The 24026-nt window shown below is 45.0% G+C and overlaps 1 protein-coding gene across 1 annotated transcript in view; it reads left to right on the top strand.

Moving 5' to 3' along the window:
• cadps2 (Ca++-dependent secretion activator 2) overlaps positions 1–24026 on the top strand; it is a 93946-nt gene that overhangs the window by 42375 nt on the left and 27545 nt on the right. Inside the window, 8 exon segments of the mRNA XM_084672306.1 lie at positions 76–187; positions 1363–1502; positions 8566–8632; positions 8906–9014; positions 9282–9491; positions 14531–14667; positions 19153–19340; positions 23424–23525. Of these exon segments, the coding sequence (XP_084528432.1) occupies positions 76–187; positions 1363–1502; positions 8566–8632; positions 8906–9014; positions 9282–9491; positions 14531–14667; positions 19153–19340; positions 23424–23525 (1065 nt within the window).

A 24026-nucleotide genomic window follows, 5' to 3' on the forward strand; every position in this document is an offset into this window, starting at 1 on the left:
TGCTAGCAGGGTAGTGTTGCTCGTCAGCACATTATGGAATGGAACTGTGTCACAGGGGAACCTCGTGTCTTGCAGGTGGGGAACGCAGGGGGACTTTACAACGACGCACCCGCTTCCTGTGGTCAAGGTGAAGCTTTTCACAGAGAGCACGGGCGTCCTGGCCCTGGAGGACAAGGAGCTGGGAAGGGTGAGAGCCATTAGGGTCCGTCATGGATCGAAGTACCATTGTCAAACATCGACACATCACACTCACCGCTAATAGCCGTGATACTAACAGCAGCGATGGATGTTTGCATGGTACGTTCGCTGGGATCTGCCAGCCTCTGATACGGAACCAGGTTGATGTATACAAGCTCTGACATGCCCAGAGGGGCCTGCTATCAACAGCTATGGACAGAAACCATAGATGAGGCGGCTACCTCACAGCTCTCTATTGCACTCTCTCTCTCCATCATTCCCCACATCATTATAGCCTACTATCTTTCATCTCGCGTTCTCTCTGCTCTCTTTTTCTTTCCTTCTCTCTCTCTCCGTGTGTCTGTCTTTATCTCTCTCACTCTCCCCCCCCTCCCATTCTCCCTCCTGTCCTCTCCTTCGTTATCTCTCTCCCTCTCACTAAGCAACAGATGGGGACTCCCCTTTGAGATGGACAAAACAATGAGCTGCTCCAGATCACTCTTGCTTGTTAGTGCGATGCAGTACAGATGAATCTGGATCTGTTTTAGTCATCGCCTCTTGCTCAGACACAACCACACACATACCATACACACACGCCCTATATAAATACAGACATTACACTTACACCGTCACACATAAATATATACACGCACGCACACTACCGATACCAACACAATCCCTTTCCACTCACCCTTTTTTCCCCATGTCACATTTTCCCCTCAAAATGTTCATTGTTGTTCATCTACATTTGAAAGAACCCTCAGCTCTGTTTTGTTGTGCGTTCAGTTGATCTACCTTCCATCGCATTGAGTCCTGCAGACAGACTGACGTGGAATCAGAAGATGACATGTCTTGTCCTGTCATCTTCCAGACACCTATTGTCTCTGGTGTCCTTCATCTGTCTGGTCTCATCACAGTCATGCAGGAAATATGACACAATGACTGTCTGCCAATGGCAAGCTGCACTAACTGACTGACTCCACTGTGTGTGTGGAGTACGTTAGTGTGTGACTCTGTGTCGATATGTGTTTACATGCAATCCTTGCCCACTGTTCCCAGCTTAATATCTCTTCTCCTCTCCATCTCTCTTCTTGCCTGTTCCTTTCCATCTCTCCCCCCTCCACGTCGGTCTCTCCCCGCTTCATCGGTCCCCCCTCCCTCTCCATCTTTTCCTGTGTCCCCCAGGTGATCCTGAACCCCACCACCAACGGGCCCAAGCAGGCAGAGCTCCACCGGATGGTGGTGCCCAAGAACAGCCAGGACGCTGAGCTGAAGATCAAGCTGGCCGTCCGCATGGACAAGCCCCCCAATATGAAGCACAGCGGGTGAGAACCACAGAACTACACTACCCAGAAACACTCACCGTTTAGCTTCGACAGGACAAACGACACTACCCAGAAACACTCACCGTTTAGCTTCGACAGGACAAACGGCACTACATTACATTTACATTTACATTACATTTATTCATTTAGCAGACGCTTTTATCCAAAGCGACTTCCAAGAGAGAGCTTTACAAAAGAGCATAGGTCACTGAACATAACAACGAGATAGTCCCAAACATTGCAAGCAGCCAAAACACTACCCAGAAACACTCACCGTTTAGCTTCTACAGGACAAACGACACTACGCAGAAACACTCACCGTTTAGCTTCGACAGGACAAACAGCATTACCCAGAAACACTCACCGTTTAGCTTCTACAGGACAAACGGCACTACCCAGAAACACTCACCGTTTAGCTTCGACAGGACAAACGACACTACCCAGAAACACCCCCTGCTTAGCAACTACAGGTTATCGATCACCTTAAGAGTCCATACAAGGCGTATGTGTGGGGGACGGTGGGACGGAATAACATCAACCAGGAACAATCCCTGGGGTTTAAGAGGAACACTTCCGAAATGAGATAACATGGAGGGTTATCCATCTCCTGCAGAGTCTCCACAGTGTGATGACGCTGCATAATGATGGCACACTGTCACAGTAGCTCCCGTTTTATGGCTGCCCGTGGCGACCTTTGACACAACCATCGCGAGGTGGCCCCTGTAGGGGTGACGTGACGGAGACTGGGGCGGTTAGCCATGATTGTGAGATGACCTGCGCCCAGTTCAGGTCAGGGCCACAGGCAGTATCACATGCAGCCACAGAGGTGTGTGTGTGCCGTAACCAAGAGTCCCACAGGAAGGAGAGATGAGCAGGAAATGAAACAGAGAAAGGTTGACATAACATTCAATTCATTCAGGTCAATCACATTGATTTATCAATGATTTATCAGGTGAAAGGTCTAGCGTGAGGTACCGTATAATGCATGTTGTGGATTTATGTTGAAGATGTCATTACAAAATGTGTTCTTATCTACCACTGCTGCCTAAGGATCTCCTCCAGGGGACAGATGAAGTGCAACTCTGCTCTACACGTTACTCTTCTCTCTACTAAGTAGTTAGTGATCTGGAGAAGTAAGCACATACTGACTACCCTTACACACGGAGCCCATGAAAGGGAGGCCAATCTAAAGGCGCGCAGTGCCCTCTACTGGCCGTTGGGAATGAGAGCAGAGAAGATGAGGAGGAGACCGTAGGAACAGAGGAGTAGGAGGATAGAAACCGACTGTCATGAAACATGTGTAGTCATGTCGCATCAATCTAGTGTCTGTTTAGATGAAATGGTTTAGAGCCTGTGTAATATTCAGCACCTGTTGTATGTGCTGTTTGTACGTACATCCTGCAGTTTTAGGTCCTTGTTGCGATCACATTTTGAGAGTCTGTCTTTGTGCCAGAAGGGGGCAGCAGAGTGTTAGCTTTAGCGCTACGCGGATCTTCACACCAGTAGAAAACAGACGTTGTATTCAAACGGAGAGGATAGACCAATTATCACCCTACGTCACAACTGTCAAGCAGGCTCAACTGCGCATGTCGGTTGCAAAAGAAGAACTTCTCCCCGGTCTATTTCACTTGGAGTGTCGACCAGGTCATCATATATCTCTGGCCACTGGATTGCAGGGATTGATATTAACTTTTTGGACAAATACATTTACGTTTCACTTGTCTATGCACAAAAGTTACTTGACCCCGATACCCTTAAATAGCCTGACCAAGTGATCGGGCAAAACTAGCCTGGCTAACGGAGGTCGCTTTCTCAGGCAAATGACGAATGAAACAGGCTCGGTTAAAGAAATCCGAGAAGCTGGCTATCTTCATCAGGCTCGTATCGACATTAGGCAGTCCTCCCTGAGGTTTCTGGTGTATATTGAGTGAAATACAACATTGTGCACACTGCCAGTGAGCGAGTCTGACTTTAGGCTTACATCAAAACAGTGTAACGGGGATGCAGTCTCACTCAAGATTGCCAGGTTAAACAAATCAGAAAAATAATCGGACCAGCTGGCTAAAAGCATCATTCCCATATCTTTTGAAAGCTGCCCTGCTCAACTTTTTAGATGTAGAATTGACTGTAAAACTGTAAAATTATTAACTTTGTGACATGACGTGATTGCCGCTCGACTATGCGGTCTAGCGGGCGACATTCTCACTCAAATTGCAAGACTTTCGTGACCCAAATCAAAATTCTGATGCGACAGATCAATGGGTAATTGCTTTCTCTCTTAAAGGCTGTCGTCCTCGACTTTTTGGTCTTTTTAAATCTAACTATTTGTATTATCCGTGTGGTCCTTTTGCCATTTAAAATGCTATCCTTTCCCGGTTTTCTGCAGCCACATTGCGCGCGCATCCCGAATGTTTACAAACAAATAATTGGTTATTAGAAGAGATAAACGGTGAAGTTGAATGCATTCGTGGGATGTGATGACATCTTGTTTGATATCTAGTATCTTCTGTTTGATACGAGTATTTTACTAACAACAGGAAGAGCTTTAAGTTCCAACTTCCATACACTTGTTATACTTGTAATACTCCGTTCTACGCCATTTCTATATATTATAGAATATCCTTGAGTCAGGGCCGGATTAAGGCAATGGGCTTTAGAGGCAGCCCTGGGCCTCGCGACCAGGGGGGCCTCAGGTTGCCAGATGCCGAGTGGGACCTTGACGCCAATATACCTACTATAGTGGAGTACCTTTCAGCATTTCTGCCTGCTGTCAATGTCCTCCAGTTTGACCTTCACTTTTGTCTGCTGTAACGCTATGAACACCTGTTCCATGCCTTGGGAACAATTAGCAATAATGCTACATCAGTCGTGCAGTGGTTTATAGAATCAACCCGTAGAGGCATGAGCTGACATAGCTGGATGAGCTCCCAGTCACTTGGATGTGTTCCAACCTCACCCTCCCCCGCCCATATGGTCGGTGCTTATCAAGTGTTGCAGGGACAGTGCGAGATTGTTGCTCTCAGTCCCCACGTTACGGTATGCAGGGCCCACTGTAATAGGTGTTCACACTACAGCCAGAAATGCCACACGGGCAAAATGTTAACGAAGCAGGACGTGTCCAGTCGTCTGAGACGGGTCAGCATGGGAAATGTCAGCAGGGACGTTGACCACACTCCTGAGGGGGAGGCCTGGAGAGGAGGAGGGTTGGGATCACAGTTTCCCGTTCTGCTAATTGGTGAAGAGCCCACCTCCCCCACCCCCGAGTCCTGGCTGAAGTGTTAGTGTGTGTGTACTGTCTTTGGTGTGGGTGTGTGTGTGAGCACTATGTCTTTGCTGTTTGTGTGTGTATGTGCACTGTGTCTTTGGTGTGTGTGTGTGTGTGTGGGTGCAAAGTGGCTCCTCCTAATTGGCTAGTGCCTCTTCAGATGGTAATTACAGTCTCAGCTGACCCCCCTTGAGTGCCAGGGTCCAACTTAGGGGCACACACACACACACACACACACGGCCCACAAACACACCGCACATAGATGGAGAACACAGCCTGCAACTCTCTCTCTCACACACATGCACGCACACAGACACGCACACAGAATGACACCTATACTCATGAACATGCACTCCCTGCTTTGATTCCACATATTTTGCAGTACATGGCATACACTGTCGAGGACCGCAGACAGATGTTCTCACACGTAGCTAACAACACACAAAATGCCCACACAAATACACACGCATGCACACACCAGAAAGGCAAGCACACCTGAGTTCTCCCAACCCTTTTGTGTCAAGAAGGCGAGGGAGACCGAGAGACAGAGACTGAGACTGGGGAGGTTAGATTTTCAGGTTGAGCGCTCCCCATTAAAAGCAGCCATCTGTTGATGGGGAGCCTGGATGCCGGAGAGGAGACACCCGAGTCTCTCTGAGCTCACTCTCAGCCTTCCCCAAGACTGGGAGACTGCAATCTGCCAACCCCCAAGAGAGGAGAGAGGAGAGGGAGGGAGAGAGAGGGAGCATGTCTTCTTTGTGTATGTGTGTGAGAGAAAACAGGGGAAAAAAAAGATGGGCAGAGATGGAGACAGAGAAGGGGGCAGACATGACTGGGTTGGGGGGACGTTGGGGGGGGGACGGGGACGCAGGGGTCCAGGGAAGAGGGTTTAGAGAGAAGAGGAAGATTGGAAGGAAGAGTCTGCCAAGTAGGAAGAAGGTGAAGGAGTCAACCAGGGAAGGGAGGGGGTAATGGGGGCGGGAACGAGATTTGTGTATGTGTGTGTGTGTGTGTGTGTGTGTGTGTGTGTGTGTGTGTGTGAGAGAGAGAGAAACACCACTGAGAGATGGACCACACAGGAAAGCAGCTTGAGTAGACAGTCCTCTAACTCCATCACTCACTCCATCTATCACTCCATCTATCACTCCATCTTCCACTCAGTCAACAAGAGATTTGTCAGGGAAACAACGACCCGGTTGTTTTTTCTGGCTCATCATCACCCCCCCCCCCTTGCGTCTATATCCCTCCACATCTCCTGTCTACCCTTTCGGTATCCCTACTCTCTACAAGAGGGTGCCACTATACGGCATCAACAGCCATTTCTTTACAAAACGCTCTGAAATAGGTGGGCGTGTTTCACCTGTTGCCACGGCATGTACTCATAATAATGCTTCATAGCGAGTTGTGTTCTTTAGTCAGTAGATGGTGGGAGCGGTTGTAAAGCTAATGGATTCCAAGATACTGTTGAAGCATGTGTTAGGATTTATCAAGGTTAAGCAAAGTCCTGCCATTTTGGCGTTCTTGCTTGAGGACTGTGCTTTAAGCCCTAGTTCAGACTTCACTCAAGTGCCTTTTTGAGGGATTTTAGAACAATAAACATGCAAGGTGCTCATTTAGAATCATTGGGCCAAACATTGGGCTTTATGCAACTGGGTCAGTTGTGGCATACCAACAACTTGTAACACTTGACTATGATTGTTATTTTGGGGACATTACATTACATTTACATTAAGTCATTTAGCAGACGCTCTTATCCAGAGCGACTTACAGTAAGTACAGGGACATTCCCCCTGAGGCAAGTAGGGTGAAGTGCCTTGCCCAAGGACACAACGTCATTTGGCACGGCGGGGAATCGATCCAACAACCTTCTGTTTTTACTAGCCCGACTCCCTCACCGCTCAGCCATCTGACTCCCATCTATTTGACACATTTGAAAACATTTGTCTACGTTTTTCAATTGTTTTCACCTTCTCTTTTTTCTTATTCTAAACAATCCTTTCTCTCCTCAGTCTAGTACTCGTGTTCTCTTTGGCGAGAAATATGAATCTTCGCTTCTGAATATCCTGGATCCTCTCTCTCTGTGTCACATATCCCCCCCCACACATACACTCTAGCTCTGTCCATCTGTATCTCTCTCTCTCCCATTCTCTCTGGGGGGATCCTTATGTCAGCTCAATGTACTACTTTTACCCAGCTCTCTCTATGGTGGTTTTGTCCATGTCTCTCTATCCAACTCCTGGTGTTAAGAGCCCTCTTAAGGGGGCTGAAGGCCAGCCATGGCCCTGAGTAACAATAATGGACTGAAGATAATTGTGTGTGTGTGTTTGTGGGGGTGGGGGTGGGGGTGGGGAGGGGTGGGGTGGGGTGGGGTGTGGCGGGGGTTGGGTGTGAAAGTGTTAGAGATTGTGTAGGGATTCGAATTTGGAATCCGGGTGTCCGGAATCCAGTTTGTGTGACTATTGCGCTACAATTTCACAAGTGCGTCTCATGTCGGAATATCTTCTCTTTTTTTTGCATTTAGTAGCCCTGTCTGGCTGAATTCTTGACCGTCCAAAAATTTACAAAACGAGGACGAACAAGACCATCGAGTGTAAATAAATAGTGTAGTTAACAAATATTACCACACAGGGTCACTGTTTATTTTTCCATTATAATTTTTCCTTCCCTTTCCATCCAATTTAAATGCCGATATATTTAACGTATTTAATGTAGTGCTTTTCGTAGTTTGAGATATTGAGTAAGTTCCACGAGGAGGTTGTATTTGTTCAAATGTATTTTAGCTGACCTGATTTAATCCTTCGCCAAATCCAAAAACTCTAAAGTGTATTCAATGGCTATTTCATAACTGGAGTTGCGTGTCTTCCGCAGATTAATGACTACCATTTGACAATAAGACATATTAGTGTAGGATAATTTACAATCATCACATTTTTATCTGTAATTACCTCTTTGGATGAGCTAATACTCAAAATATTCGTAGCCCTGTCTTGTTAAAAGGTTCTGTAATGCAACTGGGTTACTTATTTTACTTTATAGATGATTAAGGTTAATGTCGTTTAAAAAGTTTTTTTGGTTTGTGTAAACAGCTTTTTTGTAATAGTGGTGGCAAACGAAATTACTTTGAGTGGTCAGCTAAGGGATACGTGTCTTGAAAGGTTTGGAAAATAATTTATTGTCCCGCGTGTTAACACAACTCCTGAGAAAGGCCCAGATGTGCAGTCGAAGACGCTCACGCGACGGGCTTTCACGTTCTTCAGAGTCTATTGACTTCGTTGGACTCTGTGTGAAGGTCATGGACAATTGGTTACATCGTTTAAATTTTTGCGTCGAGAACAATTTCGTTTCGTTTCGACTCAAAAATGAAGTGAAGTATCTTTAGTTGCGTGGGCCTATAGGCTAAGGAGAGTTAGCAACATAAAACGTGTGGCCAATGCAACATATTTTACACAATTGGATTTGTTATCATTCCTGTGTTCATATATTTTTAATTCAAGCAAGTTGGCCCAAATAACTACAGTGACATGCCTACTAAAATATAGTCGGCCTTTAATTGCCGAATTCAAGCAACTTCAATGTAACTTGACTATAGTCATATGGTCCTCCTAATTATTGGCCAACACATTGACAAAAATCCCCCAACTCATCAGTGTTGTAGCACTACTTGAAAGATATTTTATCGATATTTTAGGGGAATTAATCTACAGTACAGTTAAGCTATATTTTTCAATGTATAGTCAAGCCACACATCTGTGAATAAGGGTACTATAATTTAAGATTAATAATCTTTCTCAATTTCAGGTATCTGTACGTGTTGGGCCAGCGGGTGTGGAAACGTTGGAAAAGAAGATATTTTGTTCTTGTCCAGGTAAAATGTTGCAGTAAACTACGGGGTGCCAAGTTCGTGTGTGTATATAGTTATGACCAAAAGTTCAAATGAGGTTTTTTGGAATACACAAAGGTTGCAGGACATTTAGGTGGTTGACTGCATTCAGAGCATGTAGGCCTAACTTTCTTAAGATCATGAATATTTTTTGAAAAGTATGTTTCTTACTTGGGGGATTGCATGTACAAAAAGATGAACTAATGATCTTTTTGCCAGTACCTAACAAACTGCATGTACCTTTGTAAACCCCTGCAGGTGAGCCAGTACACCTTTGCCATGTGCAGCTACAGAGAGAAGAAGTCCGAGCCTCATGAACTGATGCAGTTGGAGGGTTACACTGTGGACTACTCTGACCCCCAGCCAGGTAGGCCTACTTACAGTTGAACACACATAATGAGAAACACTACAATATAAGAAGCAGGCTAATGTGACACACACACACATACATGTTCCCATCTAGCAAATACCCAACTAAATGTATGTACCACAAACAGTTAAACACACGCATACACACATCAGTAACTCCAAAACATATGAATTGCATTATTTTATGTTACTTTAGCAACATACACTGCTTCATGCTGTACCACACCATGTAAACATGCCGTCTATCCATCCACCCGACCCCCAGGTCTGCAAGGAGGTCGGCTGTTCTTCAGCGCCGTCAAGGAGGGCGATCTAGTGTCGTTCGCCAGCGATGACGAGCAAGACCGGGTGCTGTGGGTGCAAGCCATGTACCGGGCCACGGGCCAATCATACAAGCCCGTGCCTCCCACTCAGAACCAGAGACAGAACTGCAGAGGAGGAAACCCACAGGCAGACGCCCCTGTCTCACTGCTCAGTAGGTCTCTTCAGATTGGTTTTGCTCACTTGTTTGTTTGTTTTTTATAAAAGTGCTCCATAGATTGCAAGTATGACACGTGGAAATTGTGTTTGTTGTGAGTTGAGTCGGTACTGTGTGAAGCATATGTATTAATGCTGTGGGACACGTAAAGGCGATTTGTAGTATTTCACTAACAAATAAGGATATGAGTCATAGTGTTGCAGTGTTATTGTACAAAATCATGCTTGTCCCAGCTTGACAACAAAAAGCACAATGGGTTTAGGAAAAATAGAAGTGAGAAGGCATACTGTATATATTTTCACACAATACATATACACATGGGGAAGTGCATTTCTGTTGAAAGCAGTGGAAAGAGAACACCATTGATTTGCTGTAATTCCGCTGCTGTACGCAGCTCTCTGGACAGTGGGGGACTAATGAGACAGGTTAGTGTGTGCTTGTTGGCTTGCTGTGTGTGTGTGTGGAAACACACACTTTTACCCCATCAGTCCAAATAGAAAAGTATGCATGTGTGCACACGGCTGTGTCTGTTTGTACATATGTGTCAACATGCAATACGTGCATTCCCATTTGGCATAGATTGTATTGTACTGAGTGATTTGAAAGCCACTATACCCCATTAATGTTTTTTTGTTATATATACTGTGAATAGGGATTTGATGAAGGGGACAGTATTGTTGGACTATATGAGTCCCTTGTAATGGCTACTTATTGTGATGGAACTGAAAGAGCGGTTTATTAGAACGGGGGAACTATTTGAATTTGATGGAAATGGGAGGAATAAATGGACTGAATGGATTTAAATAGCTGTTAATATTCATTTTTCTTGCGTGTGCTTCTCTTCTAATATTGTCAGGTGGCTCAAGTCTAGCACTTAAATCTGAAGGGAAAATCGCAGGGCGAAGCAAGGTTCATAATTTACTCTTATGTACCCAATTACCTTACACGGCAATGTGCTCAAGTCTTTTATATATATTTTTTGTCTCTCTTCTTGTCTCTCTTTCCCTCTCTGAATCGCACACAACCCACACACCACATAGACCCTTTGCCAAGTGGGTGTTTGGTGAAGGCCAGTTTAGCTTCAAGGCGTTAAGTCCATTGAGAAATGCCAGACCCGCTATACTAGCAACACTGCTGCATTCAAAATCTGCTCTTTGGGTTCTGTAGTTGAACGGTCTAAAACGTTGACTTTGACAAACATGGTTCGGGCCATTCACAGCAATCACTCACTCACTGGCATGTGTGATGCGACACCTTTTCACCCGTGTTAGGACGTGCCTTCAAAACACAAAGAGGACAGGACATCATCTCAGCCTCCTATTGATTAAATATGAACCGGAAGAAAAGATAGATCTTCTTAATGCACATTAAGGACAGTATTAATTACGTTGAGCTTCTGATTGTTTTTCTCTAATTGTTGTTTCAATTGATATAGACAATCATTTTTCAAAAGGATACGTTAGATAATTGGATAACTGTCATAAAAATGCACAGAGCTTAGGACAAATGCTATAGGTCATATGACTGTTACTATTGGTGATTTGCTCTGTTACAAACCCACACGTTGCAGTTAGAGCCTCACCTTCACACTCATCAACATCTCATGTCAGTCTACATAAAGCAAACAGGAGGCCGTTTGCCGCGTTGTGTCCTCCGATGGCATATTCTCTTGTCATCAACTGATATTCCCTCATCTCAGACGACTTCTTGAATTTAAGATTCGGTTTAGACCTGGGGATGGCTTAAGGATACTTCTGGTTCCCAATTTTAAATCACAGGAAAGGTCTTTCTGTCAGGGCACTTTCCCCTTCTCCGTTTGGTTTGACGTATCAAAATGACTTGCCGGTTGGATTTCTGTCAAAGTCTTTGTTGGTCTTGTTTGTGAAGAAGCAGGTGGGGCCAGTCTGACGTTGGGGTTCAAACTCCAGAGGAGACGTCCAATCTGTCTCATCACCTTAGATTCATGTTTACTCAGATCAACCCTAGCACTCTGAGAGTCTTGATCCTTTGTGTGTGTATGGGGGGTGGGGGTGATTGTCTCTGTTGGTGTGCCTGCTCGTGGTTTGTGTGTACACGCGTTTTTTTTTCCGACCATGCCTGTCTTTCCGTTTTAAACTCGGGAAGTTTCTTCAGTCTAGTTTCAGCTGTTCATGCGCTGGACACGCTCGCGCGTCTGTATCTTTTAACAGGAATCGTTGTCGAGTCGGGACACGGATATCCCTTGTCCGCCCTCATTTCGTCTCACCTCGCCACGTCTGCGCCCGCTCGAAAGGAGCAAATCAAATCGCTCGGCACCGGCTACCTGAGACAGCGGAGCACCGTGTCTCTCCGCCCGCGTCAATAACCTGTCATAATCTACCCGCCACCTCACCGGGGGGGCCTGTCTCATGGATGTGACTGCAGCTGTGACACCGGTCATGGAAGCCGGAGAGATTGAGTGCCACCCTTCCCTCCAATTCACCTACCCCCCCCCCCCCCCTCCATACACACACACCACCCCCAAGCACACACCCAGCCTACATAGCTTTCCTCCCTGCCTTACAAAGTTGGAATGTAAACTATTTTTAAACATTCAATAAGGTTTGATAGAGTAGGCCAGCAGCAAGTGCTGACGGTAAAAAGCTCCAAAACATGTGTTCCTGTCCACACAAACACTAGCACAAACACACACCATAGATGTGCTCGATTCTATAACGCATGGGAAGAATCTCAATAGGATTTATGTAGTAACTATGAACTAACCTCCCCAACTCATCCACACCCATACAAATACACACACACACACACACACACACAGTTACAGACAACAACAGTCACCATCCACTCTCTCTCGCACAGACATACTTCTTTGCCTGATTAAACCCCTGTAGCTGCACACACACACAGACACGCACACACCCATCACCAAAACTCCACATTCAGTAACTCAAACAAACACACATGTACACGCTCACACACTTCCTTTCAACACCCCACCCCCCTCCCCTCCCCGCCGTCTCATACAGATAATAGCTGGAAGTTAAAGATGACGTGGATCAATACGATTTCTCAGAATGACTGGATAAGTTAACGTCTCGCCTCCTCCTGCTGCCCCTCAATCAATACTCACACCCATCCCTCTCTTATTATCTGCTTTAATCTATATCCCTTTGTCTCGTTTTCTTTGCAGTCAGCTCCTTCACCCCTTTTCTTCGTGTGCCAACGTCTGCAAATTACATTAGGAACGGCCCTGTGTTTGGCCTAACGAATGCAAAATGACCTACTTCGGGATTTTTTTTTGTATATCTTTTTTAAGCAAACGGGGCCAGGGGTGCCAAAGGGCAAGAGAGACAGAAAAGGCGATGGAACGAATGAAAGAACGGAGTGAGCGTCGATTCCGAGTTGATTGTGGGGATTGCACTTCTGCTGCCTTTTTGATGACAAAAGCGATGGAGGGAAGGAGGGCGGGGGGGGGGGAGAGGAGGAGGGAACACGGATGTCTCTGGAAGTGCCGCCGGGGCGATGCCAGCGTGCTTTTCTCTGTCCGTATAGAGTGGGCGCGCGCCACAAAAAGTGGTAGTGGCGAGACCAAAATGGCGGCGTTAATAAAAAGCAATCACTAATGCGTGTCTTGGGAGGGTCGCTGCGGGCGTCGGAGGCGCGGGGGGAACGCCGGCCTTTCGCTCAGGTCCTTGGTCTTTTGTGTGTCCACATGTCAGGCTAAGAAACATCCCATCCCTAAATGTATTTCTACAATACGGGGAAAAGGAGAGCAGTGTTAGGCTTTTTTTGTGTGTGTGTTTGGTGGCTGGGGAGGGGGTTGGGGGGCTCAACGCCAGCCATTAACAGTCCTCTTTGAAAGGACTGTAAATGAACTTGGGAACAAACCTACAAGGCGATTGTTGGCAAGTCTGCCATCTCTTTCACTCTTTCTCTTCTCTTTGACGTCTTTTTTTTCCCTCTTTTAGCTGTCTGACCTGGCCCTCTGGCCTCATTACAGTTTGCCGTTTCTGGACGATGTGTTCTGTGTGTGGGTTTGTGTTGTAGGGGAGTGTATGTGTGAACATACTGTAGAACGTGTGTGTCGGTGTGTGCGCTCCGGTGTTCTTTTCACATTCGCTGGCCCTCTGAGACATAGAAAAATATTTAACCGACAAATATCTAGGACACACGCGGTGGCCATGTCAATGTAGCAGCACACACTCAAAGCCGTTAAAAGGCTCCCCTAATGCTGTTTTCATCCAAAGGCCAAGACCCGCGCTCTGCAATTTGTCACGACTCATCGTAGTCCAAGTAAAACGTCTATTTCCTCTGCCAATAGTAAGGCTAGTGTCAATGAGTTCCAATCCGATGGATTATTATGTCAGTGTTTGTCCTCGCATGCTCTCGCGCGTTGATAGTGTTGCTGTCAGTTTCTTGTATTTAGAGCTGAAATGGGGAAACTGGATTTCACAGAGTATCTCAAGCCAACAGAGGTGGGAACTATTAGCCAAAGCATAGAAAACCCACTGTGCCAATGCGAGTCAATGGAAATGTTCCTCTCATCCATCGCAAGCCTGTTTCACGGTAACAGTTGTGCTCAGGAGTGGATTGTCTCTGCGGAGATGTGCCATCATTTAGTGAGCCCAACTTTAACAGAAGTTATGTCTGTGTTTCAGTGAATAACAAAGAGAGAGAATCACTTACTTGTTCTGACGGTTTTTCCTCACTCTCCAATCTTGCCTTCAGCAACTAGTGTGAAACGTATTTCAAGTCAAACGTTTGATCTATCAATTGTTTTTGCTCTTCAGTCCTTGATGAGTGCGTCATTTGCTTTTTGATTCTAAATAGTTTACTTTGAGAGACTAACCTCTCTTTTTCTTTCCCTCCCTTTCTCTGTCTCTCTTTCCTTCTTTCTCCTCCTACCTCACTCCATCCTTCCCTCTCTTTCCTTCTGTATCTCTCCTTCCTTCTCCCTCTCCTTTCTTATCCCTCTCTTTCCTTCTAAATCTCTCTTTCTTTCCCTCTATCTCATTCTTTCTCTCTCTCTCCTTCCTTCTCTCTCTCTCTCTCCCCAGGTCTTGATCGTACCCAGAGACAGGGAGTGGAGGAGTTAATTTCGGCTGTGCCTTGTCGGTTCGACCATGCTGCCCTGTTCACCATGCTGCAGAAACACACCCTACAGCACCGCATGAACGACTCCTTCTCCTGCCTGGTAAGAACGGAGAGGCAGACAAAGAGACAGGCAGACAGACAGACAAACGAACACTATATATTTTGCTTGATATACGTACAACAAAGCAGAAGACTCTGACACCCAGAAGCTTGACAGAGGGCAAATAACAGCCCCTGCTCTCCCATGGCTGGGTTAGAGCCTCCATGCCCACCTATAGGCTCAGAGAGCCGTGGTCTCCCTCACACGGGGCCCCTGCCCTCAGGGGATCTCACCCTCCACGAGGAGGGATAAACGGTCCTAATCAATACTGTCCAAACAGGAGCTCAACCCTCACAAATGACTGCTGTGGCTGTTGAGGGGAGGACGGGGGCATGTGTTTGTGTGTGTGTGGGGGGGGGGGGGGGGGGGTTGAACTCTCAAAGACCAGGGAAATACAGAAGTTGTCATTGAACTGAAGTTGTAATACAAACAAAGGCTTTAAAGCATTATACAGTGGGGTAAACGTGATGCAGATTGAACTCCCTGAGAAAGAATTCCTGAAAAATGCCTGAGAGCAGATTGCTACAACCCTACCTGATGAGAAACAGGCAGCATATGGCCCACCGGTGGTGTTCTCATTCAAAACAAACTAACAAAGCTAGGAGCAGCCGCCGTGACACCTGGGCTTCCTTCCTTCCACCAAGTTGTTCAGCCTTCCGTCACTCAGTCACAGCAAGCAGCCCCAGCAGTCACTCCCTTCCCAGGCTCCTCTGGTTCTGGGTCTTTGTAAATATCGAAGGCCTTTGTCTTCCACTGTAGAGATGCCCCGCTTCATATCCTTTCAGAATGACAATGCCTTGGAACATGGACATATGTTGAGGTGTGGGCCACACGGATTCTGCTCGTTTGACACATGGGTTGGTTGGGACTTTTGGTCATGCAAGTGTGTTTGGCAGCATGCAACCTTACAGTTACAGTGTGTTTCTCGACTTGAGTAGAATCAAGCGACAACTGAGGGGGCTTCGACCACGCGGACTACTAAAAAGTCTGGAAGGGTGTGTTAGGATTACCCCCCCCCACACACACACACACTTACTCACTCACACACACACGCCACACTCCCCAAAAGAATTGGTGAACCAGAAAGTGAAGGGTTGTGGGATTCTTAAGACTGACCACTGAACTGGACATTATCTGAAGACCAATATTTAGCACTTTCTTGATTTTTTTTGCTACAGAAGACTGACTTTGTGACCCAGTTTGGCTGTATATGTGCGTGCACATCATACACAGCCTCCTATTTACAGAAGTGAAGAAATAATTTGAGAGAAAAAAAGGAGAATGTTGGAATCATTTACGCTTGTGTCACTGTATGCCACATAATGTGTGTGTGAACAGGGGGAGTGGGTAGGCTAGTTTTTACCTGCTGTGCCCCCTCCTTTGCTCAGTGCATTCACACAACCACCTCTTTGTGTGCATAATGTTGTCCACATTCTAACACCTAACGTGAATGAAAGTATCATCAAATGAGTGTCTCTAATAACCCATCATGCACTAATGTAATTGCTGCTGAGACGCACATGAACTTATACACACACACACCTCCCCCACACAACTCAACAGAACTCCTCGCTTTGCCTTCACTGTGCACGTAAAGTCCTATGAATTAGCAGCACCACTTCTCTGCTTCTCCGCCAGTCAACATGAAACAGTTGATTGTAAATGAATACATATACATACAATAAATGTAATGAAGATCTTAAGATAAATGGTCAGAAATGTTTTACTGGGTGTGAAAAGCTTCCAACTTTTCTGAGTCCCCTGTTGCCAACAGATTGTAAATCTGGTCATATTGGTCAAGGGTATTGCTTAGGACTTCATTTTAATGAGAATAAAATAAAAAATAAAAATACAGTTTTCAGTTACTGGGTGGGTTACATGTGCTGCATTTGTTGGTGTGAATTCACCACAAAGAGCTATTTTGTGTTGTAGGGCATTCTGACAGGTAACATTACCAAAAAGAAGAGTTTTAATTCAACGTCTGCAAAATACCAAGCCAACATCCCTTCTCTTTCTCCACTTTATTTGTCTCCAAAATGTGACATGCCGTTAATCATTGACTGTCTCGTTCCGTGAGGGAGTCACAGGGGCCACGTTTAGAAGAGCTGTGACATAGATTTAACCCAGGCTGGCCCAGAAGAACCCCCCACACACACACACACACACCCCACCCTCGTTTCTAACACGGCAGTCTGCTCGTTAATTGCTAATTTAGCGGTCAGCGCCAAGATGTGAGTCGGCCATCTGTTTGTCACTGAGGAACATCTTGTCACATCAAGGCAGTCGGCAGGGCGCTATGGTATATTCTTTTGTAGTGTGATATTAATAGATCCAAAATGGAGAGGCAGAGGACTCTGAATTGATGAGGAGAGGGTGACTGAGAGGGAAAACCTTATAAGGAGGGGGGAGGAGAGTGAGAAAGAAAGCTGGAAGGTCATTTTAGCCCTGTCGATCAGGTCATATCCAGCTCGCTTACCTTGTAGAGTCCTTTGTATTGAAAGCCCAAGGAGCCTGAGGGTGGGCAGCTGTTGTGAGGTTTGAAATCTCAGACTACTTTCTTATGGAGGGAACTCAATTGGGTTTTATAGCACTAACAGAAGAAAAAAAACATGCTGGTGAGCTCTTAAATATACACTGTTGCCACTGTTTCCATCATTCTCTGTCTCGAAAATAAATTAAAAAAATATTTAAGTACAATACGGGGGCAAAAGGACATAAGACCAATTTTGGCGGTTAAACTAGTTTTTTGGTCACGGTGGCTCACAGGTCAGCTGCTGCTACCCAGTGAGGTTACCGAGCCAAAGGGTACTGCGGCGTAGTCATGGACGACGACTCAGTGGAGGTGCTAATTTGTTAATATTCCTTCTAAGAGGCGTCTTAATTAGGTTTGTAAGATTCATGGCTAATTTAGTTATTATGTGCAGGATGACTGAACTAATGAGTGTTCCCCCGACTTCAGATCACTCTGCACCTTTTCCTTCACGGGTGACTCTTTCCAGGGAATTAATTGTCGGTGGTTAACCTTGGACTGCTTTGTTTAATTGTTGGAAGTAGTTTGGCTTGATTTTCTTTTTCACAGTTTATTGCTGAGGCCACTGCCCAAGCTGTGAAGAATGCTATATTTACAGTACTATTGGAGTCAAGGCAGTGGCTTCCGCTGTGTTGAGTTGTGGTTCTGCATTTAGGTTGTCAGTTATTTAGCATTGTGCAGTTTAACTTGCAATCCATTTGATAAAATTCTTGATTTATTTAGAGTCTTCACTGGCCTCTGCATTGAAAATCTAACAGTGCTTACATTTTTCTTCTCCACAAACTAACTGACCTGGTGTTTCTAATCACCTTCTGAAGACAGAACAAGCAGTGAAATGACCTGGAAGTTTGACTGAGTGGTAGTTTTCTTGCGTGTATTGGAGGCTGGATGAGTCCTCTGAGGGAGGTCCTTCATTCATTTTGTTTTCCTCACACACGTTTTTTTCATTCAATTTCATGATTATCATGAAGATTACATACAGCAGTGTTGCGCTTGTACTGAGTGATTCTTGTTCCATAAACACCTCGTACAATCCAACTCAAATTTTAAATAAAAATTCAGCGCTTCCTCACCATCAGATTGTCCACTACGAGAGTTCAGGAGGGGGAGATTCCCCGACTGCATGGAATACAGAATGACATCACATAGCCTACCTTTAGATAACTGCAGAACACAGTGTATAGCCTAACTAAATACATTTATTTAATAGGCCTACTGTGCAAATATCCTCATATGTCAAAAACTGGAAATACAGTCGTTAAGCTACCGTGCAATCGCTACACTCTACGTCCTCGTTATCAGTCCAGACTTTAATAGATTACTGTTCATAACAAAACGCTTTTGTTTTCAAATTGTATCTTGACTCGCAGTATCACTGCCACAGTTGACGCCACTCGCACAGTTTTTCAACCTTTTTTTACCCGGTACCATCTACCGGCCTCCACATTTTTGGGCTCCACCAATAGGCTAACAGTGTCTGAGAAATTGTCATGCGCTATGATTACTGTAAAGAACAATCGTATGCCAGGGTCATGATGAGATACTAGATTAGCACTCATGAGGTGCTTTGCATTGACTATTTATGGTTAAAAATGGGCGTGTTCAGGGCGGGGTACAATGCTGATTCACGTACGCACACTTGTGGGTAATCTGTGATTTATAAAGGGAACGTTGCGTACAGGTGTGCGTACGCACGGTTTGATAAATCTGAATTTTTGTGTGCGTACGCCATTTTAGGCTTTTGGGCATACGTACACTTTTAGTAAGAATCCTACGCACAGTTTTATAAATGAGACCCCAGGTTCCATTCCAGCTCTGGACATTTCTGCATGTTATTCCCTCTCTCCCCTACACTTCCTGTTGACTTCTAACTGTCTTTCCCAATAAAACTGAAAATGACCCCCCAATTTTTAAAAAGTTTTTTATATTTTTTCATCTCCCTCCTGTGTATGCAGGGCTGGTTCAGCCCAGGACAGGTGTTTGTCCTGGACGAGTACTGCTCTCGTTACGGGGTGAGAGGGTGCCATCGTCACCTCAGCTACCTGAGGGACCTGATGGAGTACTCAGAGAACAACTCTCTGGTCGACCCCACCCTTCTTCACTACAGCTACGCCTTCTGTGCCTCCCACGTCCATGGAAACAGGTAAATAAAGATATGAACGCTCAAAAAGAAATGAGAATGCTCAGTCAATTCATTTCCCACGCTGACCGGATTTCAGGCTTACACTTTTACTAAACCTAACTCAAAATAAGTTGTAGTAAAGTGTTGTTTTATTTTCAGGCTATCCTTGAAATTCCTTCTGATCCCTTCCAATTGAGGAACTTATCTTTTAGTATGTGGCGAAATGACAGCCGACAGTTGTTGTTTTTTTCGTTTTGTTTCTTTTTTTTGTTGTTTTGTTTTACAGCTAACAAGCAGAACCACTCATCCATTCTTCTATTCATTAAATTAACCTTTCTAATCACTTTTGTTACGATGGTTGAGATGCCCTTGAGAGCCGTTTTGAGTTAATTAGATACTGTGTGAATATGTTTATGTGAATGCAGAAGCCATCCAATAAGTTGTTGTTTACACTGTATTTTGCTGTAACATTGTGCACCCTTAGAAACTATTTCCACTCAAATCATCAGAACTTTCCTTTAAAGGGCAAGGATTTCATTTTACCTGACTTGAAGAAAAAAAGAAAAAGGCTATGAAGTACTATGAAAGTGGGGAAATGACTGATCAAGCTGAAGGAACTCAATCAGAATGCAGAGCTTGTGGTTTGTAACTCTGTCCCAGATCCTCCTTGCGATGACCATGCTCAGCCTCTGTAGCCGCGACAGAAGGAAAACGTGTGCCACAGCTCAATAGACAAATTAGCAGTCAGCGATTAACTTATGAAGTGTAATATGATTAGAAAATAATTGCATACTCCGTTGCATTTTTTGTATTCATCTATTTGTTTTTTTGCATTGCATTGCAATTTGATAAGAATGTTATCTTCTAATTGTCCCCTCACACCATTTTTTGAGTCTCTTCTGGTGTTTCATATTTCAAACAGTTTTATGTCCAATGTATGTCCAATTATAAGTCTTACCTTATAATTATGTATGGTAAGCAGGGAGAGCAGTCTGGCTAGTCCTATTCATGCTATTATTTAAACAAAATGAACTCCTTCAAACATTTGCCATTCGAAGTTGTAAATTACAGTACATGTTGAGTGCAGTAACATGCTTTGAATGAAATGTTAAAATAGAAAGTAATAAACAAATCCTTCATTATGATTGGTGGATTATACAAGTGTTCACACCTAGTGCTGGTTACTCTTCTCAAAAGCACAATTTTCACGGTTAAAATGTTTTTTTTTTACATCCGCTATATATACCATGGTAATATGTCGTCTTGACTGAACAGCATTTTTCCCAAACTGTTTTATTACATCTATTAGTTTTCCACTTATTTTAAATCACCCCCTTGCTTGACTTCCCTTGAGATAAATGCTAATATCTGTGCTTTCTCCCTTTGTTGAGTCATTTAGTCAATTAGAGGCAGTAATGATTAGCCTCTCTAACTAATCACCACATTTAAGCGGTGGATATTGTGGGAACTAGCTTTTTGTCAGTTGGAGCTCTCATTTGAATAATTGATGCCTATTCAGTGCAGCCCAAGAAATTGTCGGTGGGAGGAGTGGTTTCGGATAGCGCTTACTTAGGAGGGACAGTGGGACTAGTAGTATTAAGATGTGGCTAAGCTGAACAGGATGGAGCTTTGCAGGAACATGGGCATTGATGATTTAAGAATTGAATCAAGTTGATTCAAATAGCTGCATTTGAGGTTCAATTATACAGTTTAAATTAATAGCACAGGAAAATTCAATACTTTAAATAAGCAAATACAGCATCAAAGTGGTTTGTAGTTGTACTTTGTTATTCAGAAGCATCTTGGTGCAAAGAGAACTGGATTTTTTTTTTTACTGCTCTCACTAAACAGGGAGTTATCTTTTTGTATAACATAAATTTCATAAAAATGTTAAACTTATCAGTTAGATAATCCAGCATCAGCACAAAATATTGTCAACTGTTTTTTACACAAACATGCTTGTGTACGGTGAGAGGAATTGTTTGCGACATGCAACGCAGTCAGGCAAGTCAGTCGCGGATTGACTTTGATTGACAGATAAAGAAACTCTTGAGTCAGTGAGCTTCCCTCCCCTCGGCCGTCCATGCAGGCGAGTGTCCTGTCTGCGTAGGGACAGGTGTGTTTGCTGCTGGAGCGAGGTTAGGGCAGCCTCCAGCTCTACCAGCAGCTACCAGCTGGTTGGAGAGCGACGAGGGACGCATCAATCCCCCCCCCCCCCCTTTTCCTCCCTATCACCTGTCACTCCCTATCCCGGCCCATCTCTCCGCTGTCCGACGAACACTGGCACAAGATGTGACAGAAACATTTACTTCTCACACCCTGTCACTCCACCCAACTGAATGACCCCCCTCCTCAACTCCTCCATAAAACGAGAGATGCTACCCATCCCAGCTTCTGTCACATTTCAGTCATCCGTGGGTCTCGTCCCCTTGCTGATAAAGGGACTTGACACACACCCATTGCCCTGCTCCACGTAACTCTCCAGTCTCACCTCCCATGTGAGGCGCTTGTCAAAAGCTGTTTACCCAGAAGAGGTTCTTCATGTATCTAGTCATGACCTGGAACGCGACCTGTGCATGCAGGGGGGGGGGGGGGGGGGGGGGGGGGGGGGGGGGGGGTACAGTAAACCTGCAGGCCCTTCCGGAGCCAGTTAACCCCTCCTCGCAACTCAATGTATACCCTCCCCCCTCCTCCTCACCCCACACACTCTCTTACACACACACACACACACAGAGACACACACTCCCGCTTCATTTAGCTGCAGTAATGCTTCTGTCGTGTCGCTACCGACTCCGACGTATTCGCCGAAGCGTGACTGAAAGTCTTATTAGATTAGATAGCAGTGGAAGAAGGGGCCACTGCAGCCAAGCCACCAACCTGTTTGGATTGGACCATATTCACACGTGTTTCCCTTGCCGTTTTTGTCAGTCATGGACCAAGAAGGGTTGCAACCGTCTTCTGACACGTTTCATTCTCAGAAGAATGCATATGTATGTTTCTTTAGGGTTTTCAAATGTGTTGTGAGAGGACAGCTAACCAGTCATTTATGGGGATATTGTAAACTCGCAGGACAACACTGAGGGATATTTGAATAGCTTCAGCAGGGGCCTTCAACCAGGACATAGCTCGCCCTCCGACACTCAGGTCTTCATCTGGACGTTTGAGGGCTTTAGCACAAGGGTGGAACAAAATAAGAAATCCACTCCCCTTCTCTTTATCATAACATGAAAGAAGGCTATTCCTCCCCTCACTTGAGTGAGCACACCCCCGCCCCAACCCTCGCCAGCACTATGCTTTTTGTGTTCCTTTGGAATTAACTGGTGCTCGTCAAAGGAGTGGGGCTGGAGGGAGAAGAGGGATAATGAATTGACAGATTGGAGGAACAACGGGGTTTACAAGTTGTGCTTACAAGTTCTGTTGTAAAGAAAAGGCTGCTTTTCATCACAAAAAAAGGCCCTTTTAGTAACTGGATGAATAGAAGTTGATGGGAAGCCCTGATGTTCAGACACAGTGCACTATAAGATTCTATTCTCACCCAGTTTCTTAAGAATCTTTTTATGGAGTCCTCCACGTCAACTAATTGTTTTGTAGGTATTCTACATTCATGTTCAGGCAAAAAAATGTTTTGATTTAATTTGGCTGAGATTACTCTTAATAACTTAAATAAATCAGCAAATCGTATTCACAGGTAGTCACGCCAACTCAAGAGAAAGACCTACACTTTACGTGCCACAGTCAAGTAAACACTTTGCACCTGAACTGAAGTTCCCTTATTGCCTCTATTGGTTCTTTTGAAATGACAAGTCATGAGTTTTCCAATTCCAGTCGGTTCACTCTTTCCAGAGGCATCCCGGTCAAAGGCTCAGAGTGTAGGCTTTTATAAGAACAACTCATTAACACAGGCAACCTCCACGCTTACTCCTCCCGGCAAATGCGAGTGCCGTTTTGAGAGCGCTCTCTTTCAGCTGCAAAAAAAGGGGGGAGAAAACCCGGAGTCAAGGCTGTGTAGTGATTGCGTTTTCTCTTTGCTGTTGCCCATTCAAAAGGTGTCTAGAACGAAATGAAAGCTTTGCAACGACTAAACATTTATGTTTTGTCTCCTAGGCCGGATGGGATGGGCACTGTCACCGAAGAGGAGAAAGAGCAGTTTGACAATATCAGAGACCGACTCCTGAGTCTTTTGGAGGACCAGATCGTTCATTTTAGGTGCCAACTACTTTCTCTTAAAATCACAGTGTGAAATTATGGTGTGAGGGATTTGTTTTACGGGTCAAATTACTTGGTCATTTGCAAAGCCTCATGGAACAAATGTCACCTGAAGTGAAAATTCAGGAATCTGAAGTCTGGAATCAGTTCTGCTTGCATCTGCTAGTTAGCATTCACTAACACTGCCATGTGTGACTACCTTGTATTGTATTGTCAGGGCCGAAGACCCAGACCTAGACCTTGAATGACGGTTCAGTCAATAGACCTGTGCCATTGAATTTGTTGAGCTGTGGCACTTCAAAGCACTCCATGCCTGTGAAGGGCCCTCCATCTGGGCCCAAGAGTTGATAAGAGTGGGTGGTTGGGAAGGTGGGTGGGGGACTGTTGAAACCAGCAGGAGTCATTAGCAATAGCAACACCCCTCAACACGATGCTAATGGTAGTAAACAATACCCTAGACAATGTTCAGATTATGCTAATGTACATCAGACAGGGAAAGGG

This window comes from Hypomesus nipponensis, chromosome 14 (genome assembly GCF_054491055.1).
Source record: "Hypomesus nipponensis isolate SF chromosome 14, ASM5449105v1, whole genome shotgun sequence".
Taxonomy (NCBI): Eukaryota; Metazoa; Chordata; class Actinopteri; order Osmeriformes; family Osmeridae; genus Hypomesus; species Hypomesus nipponensis.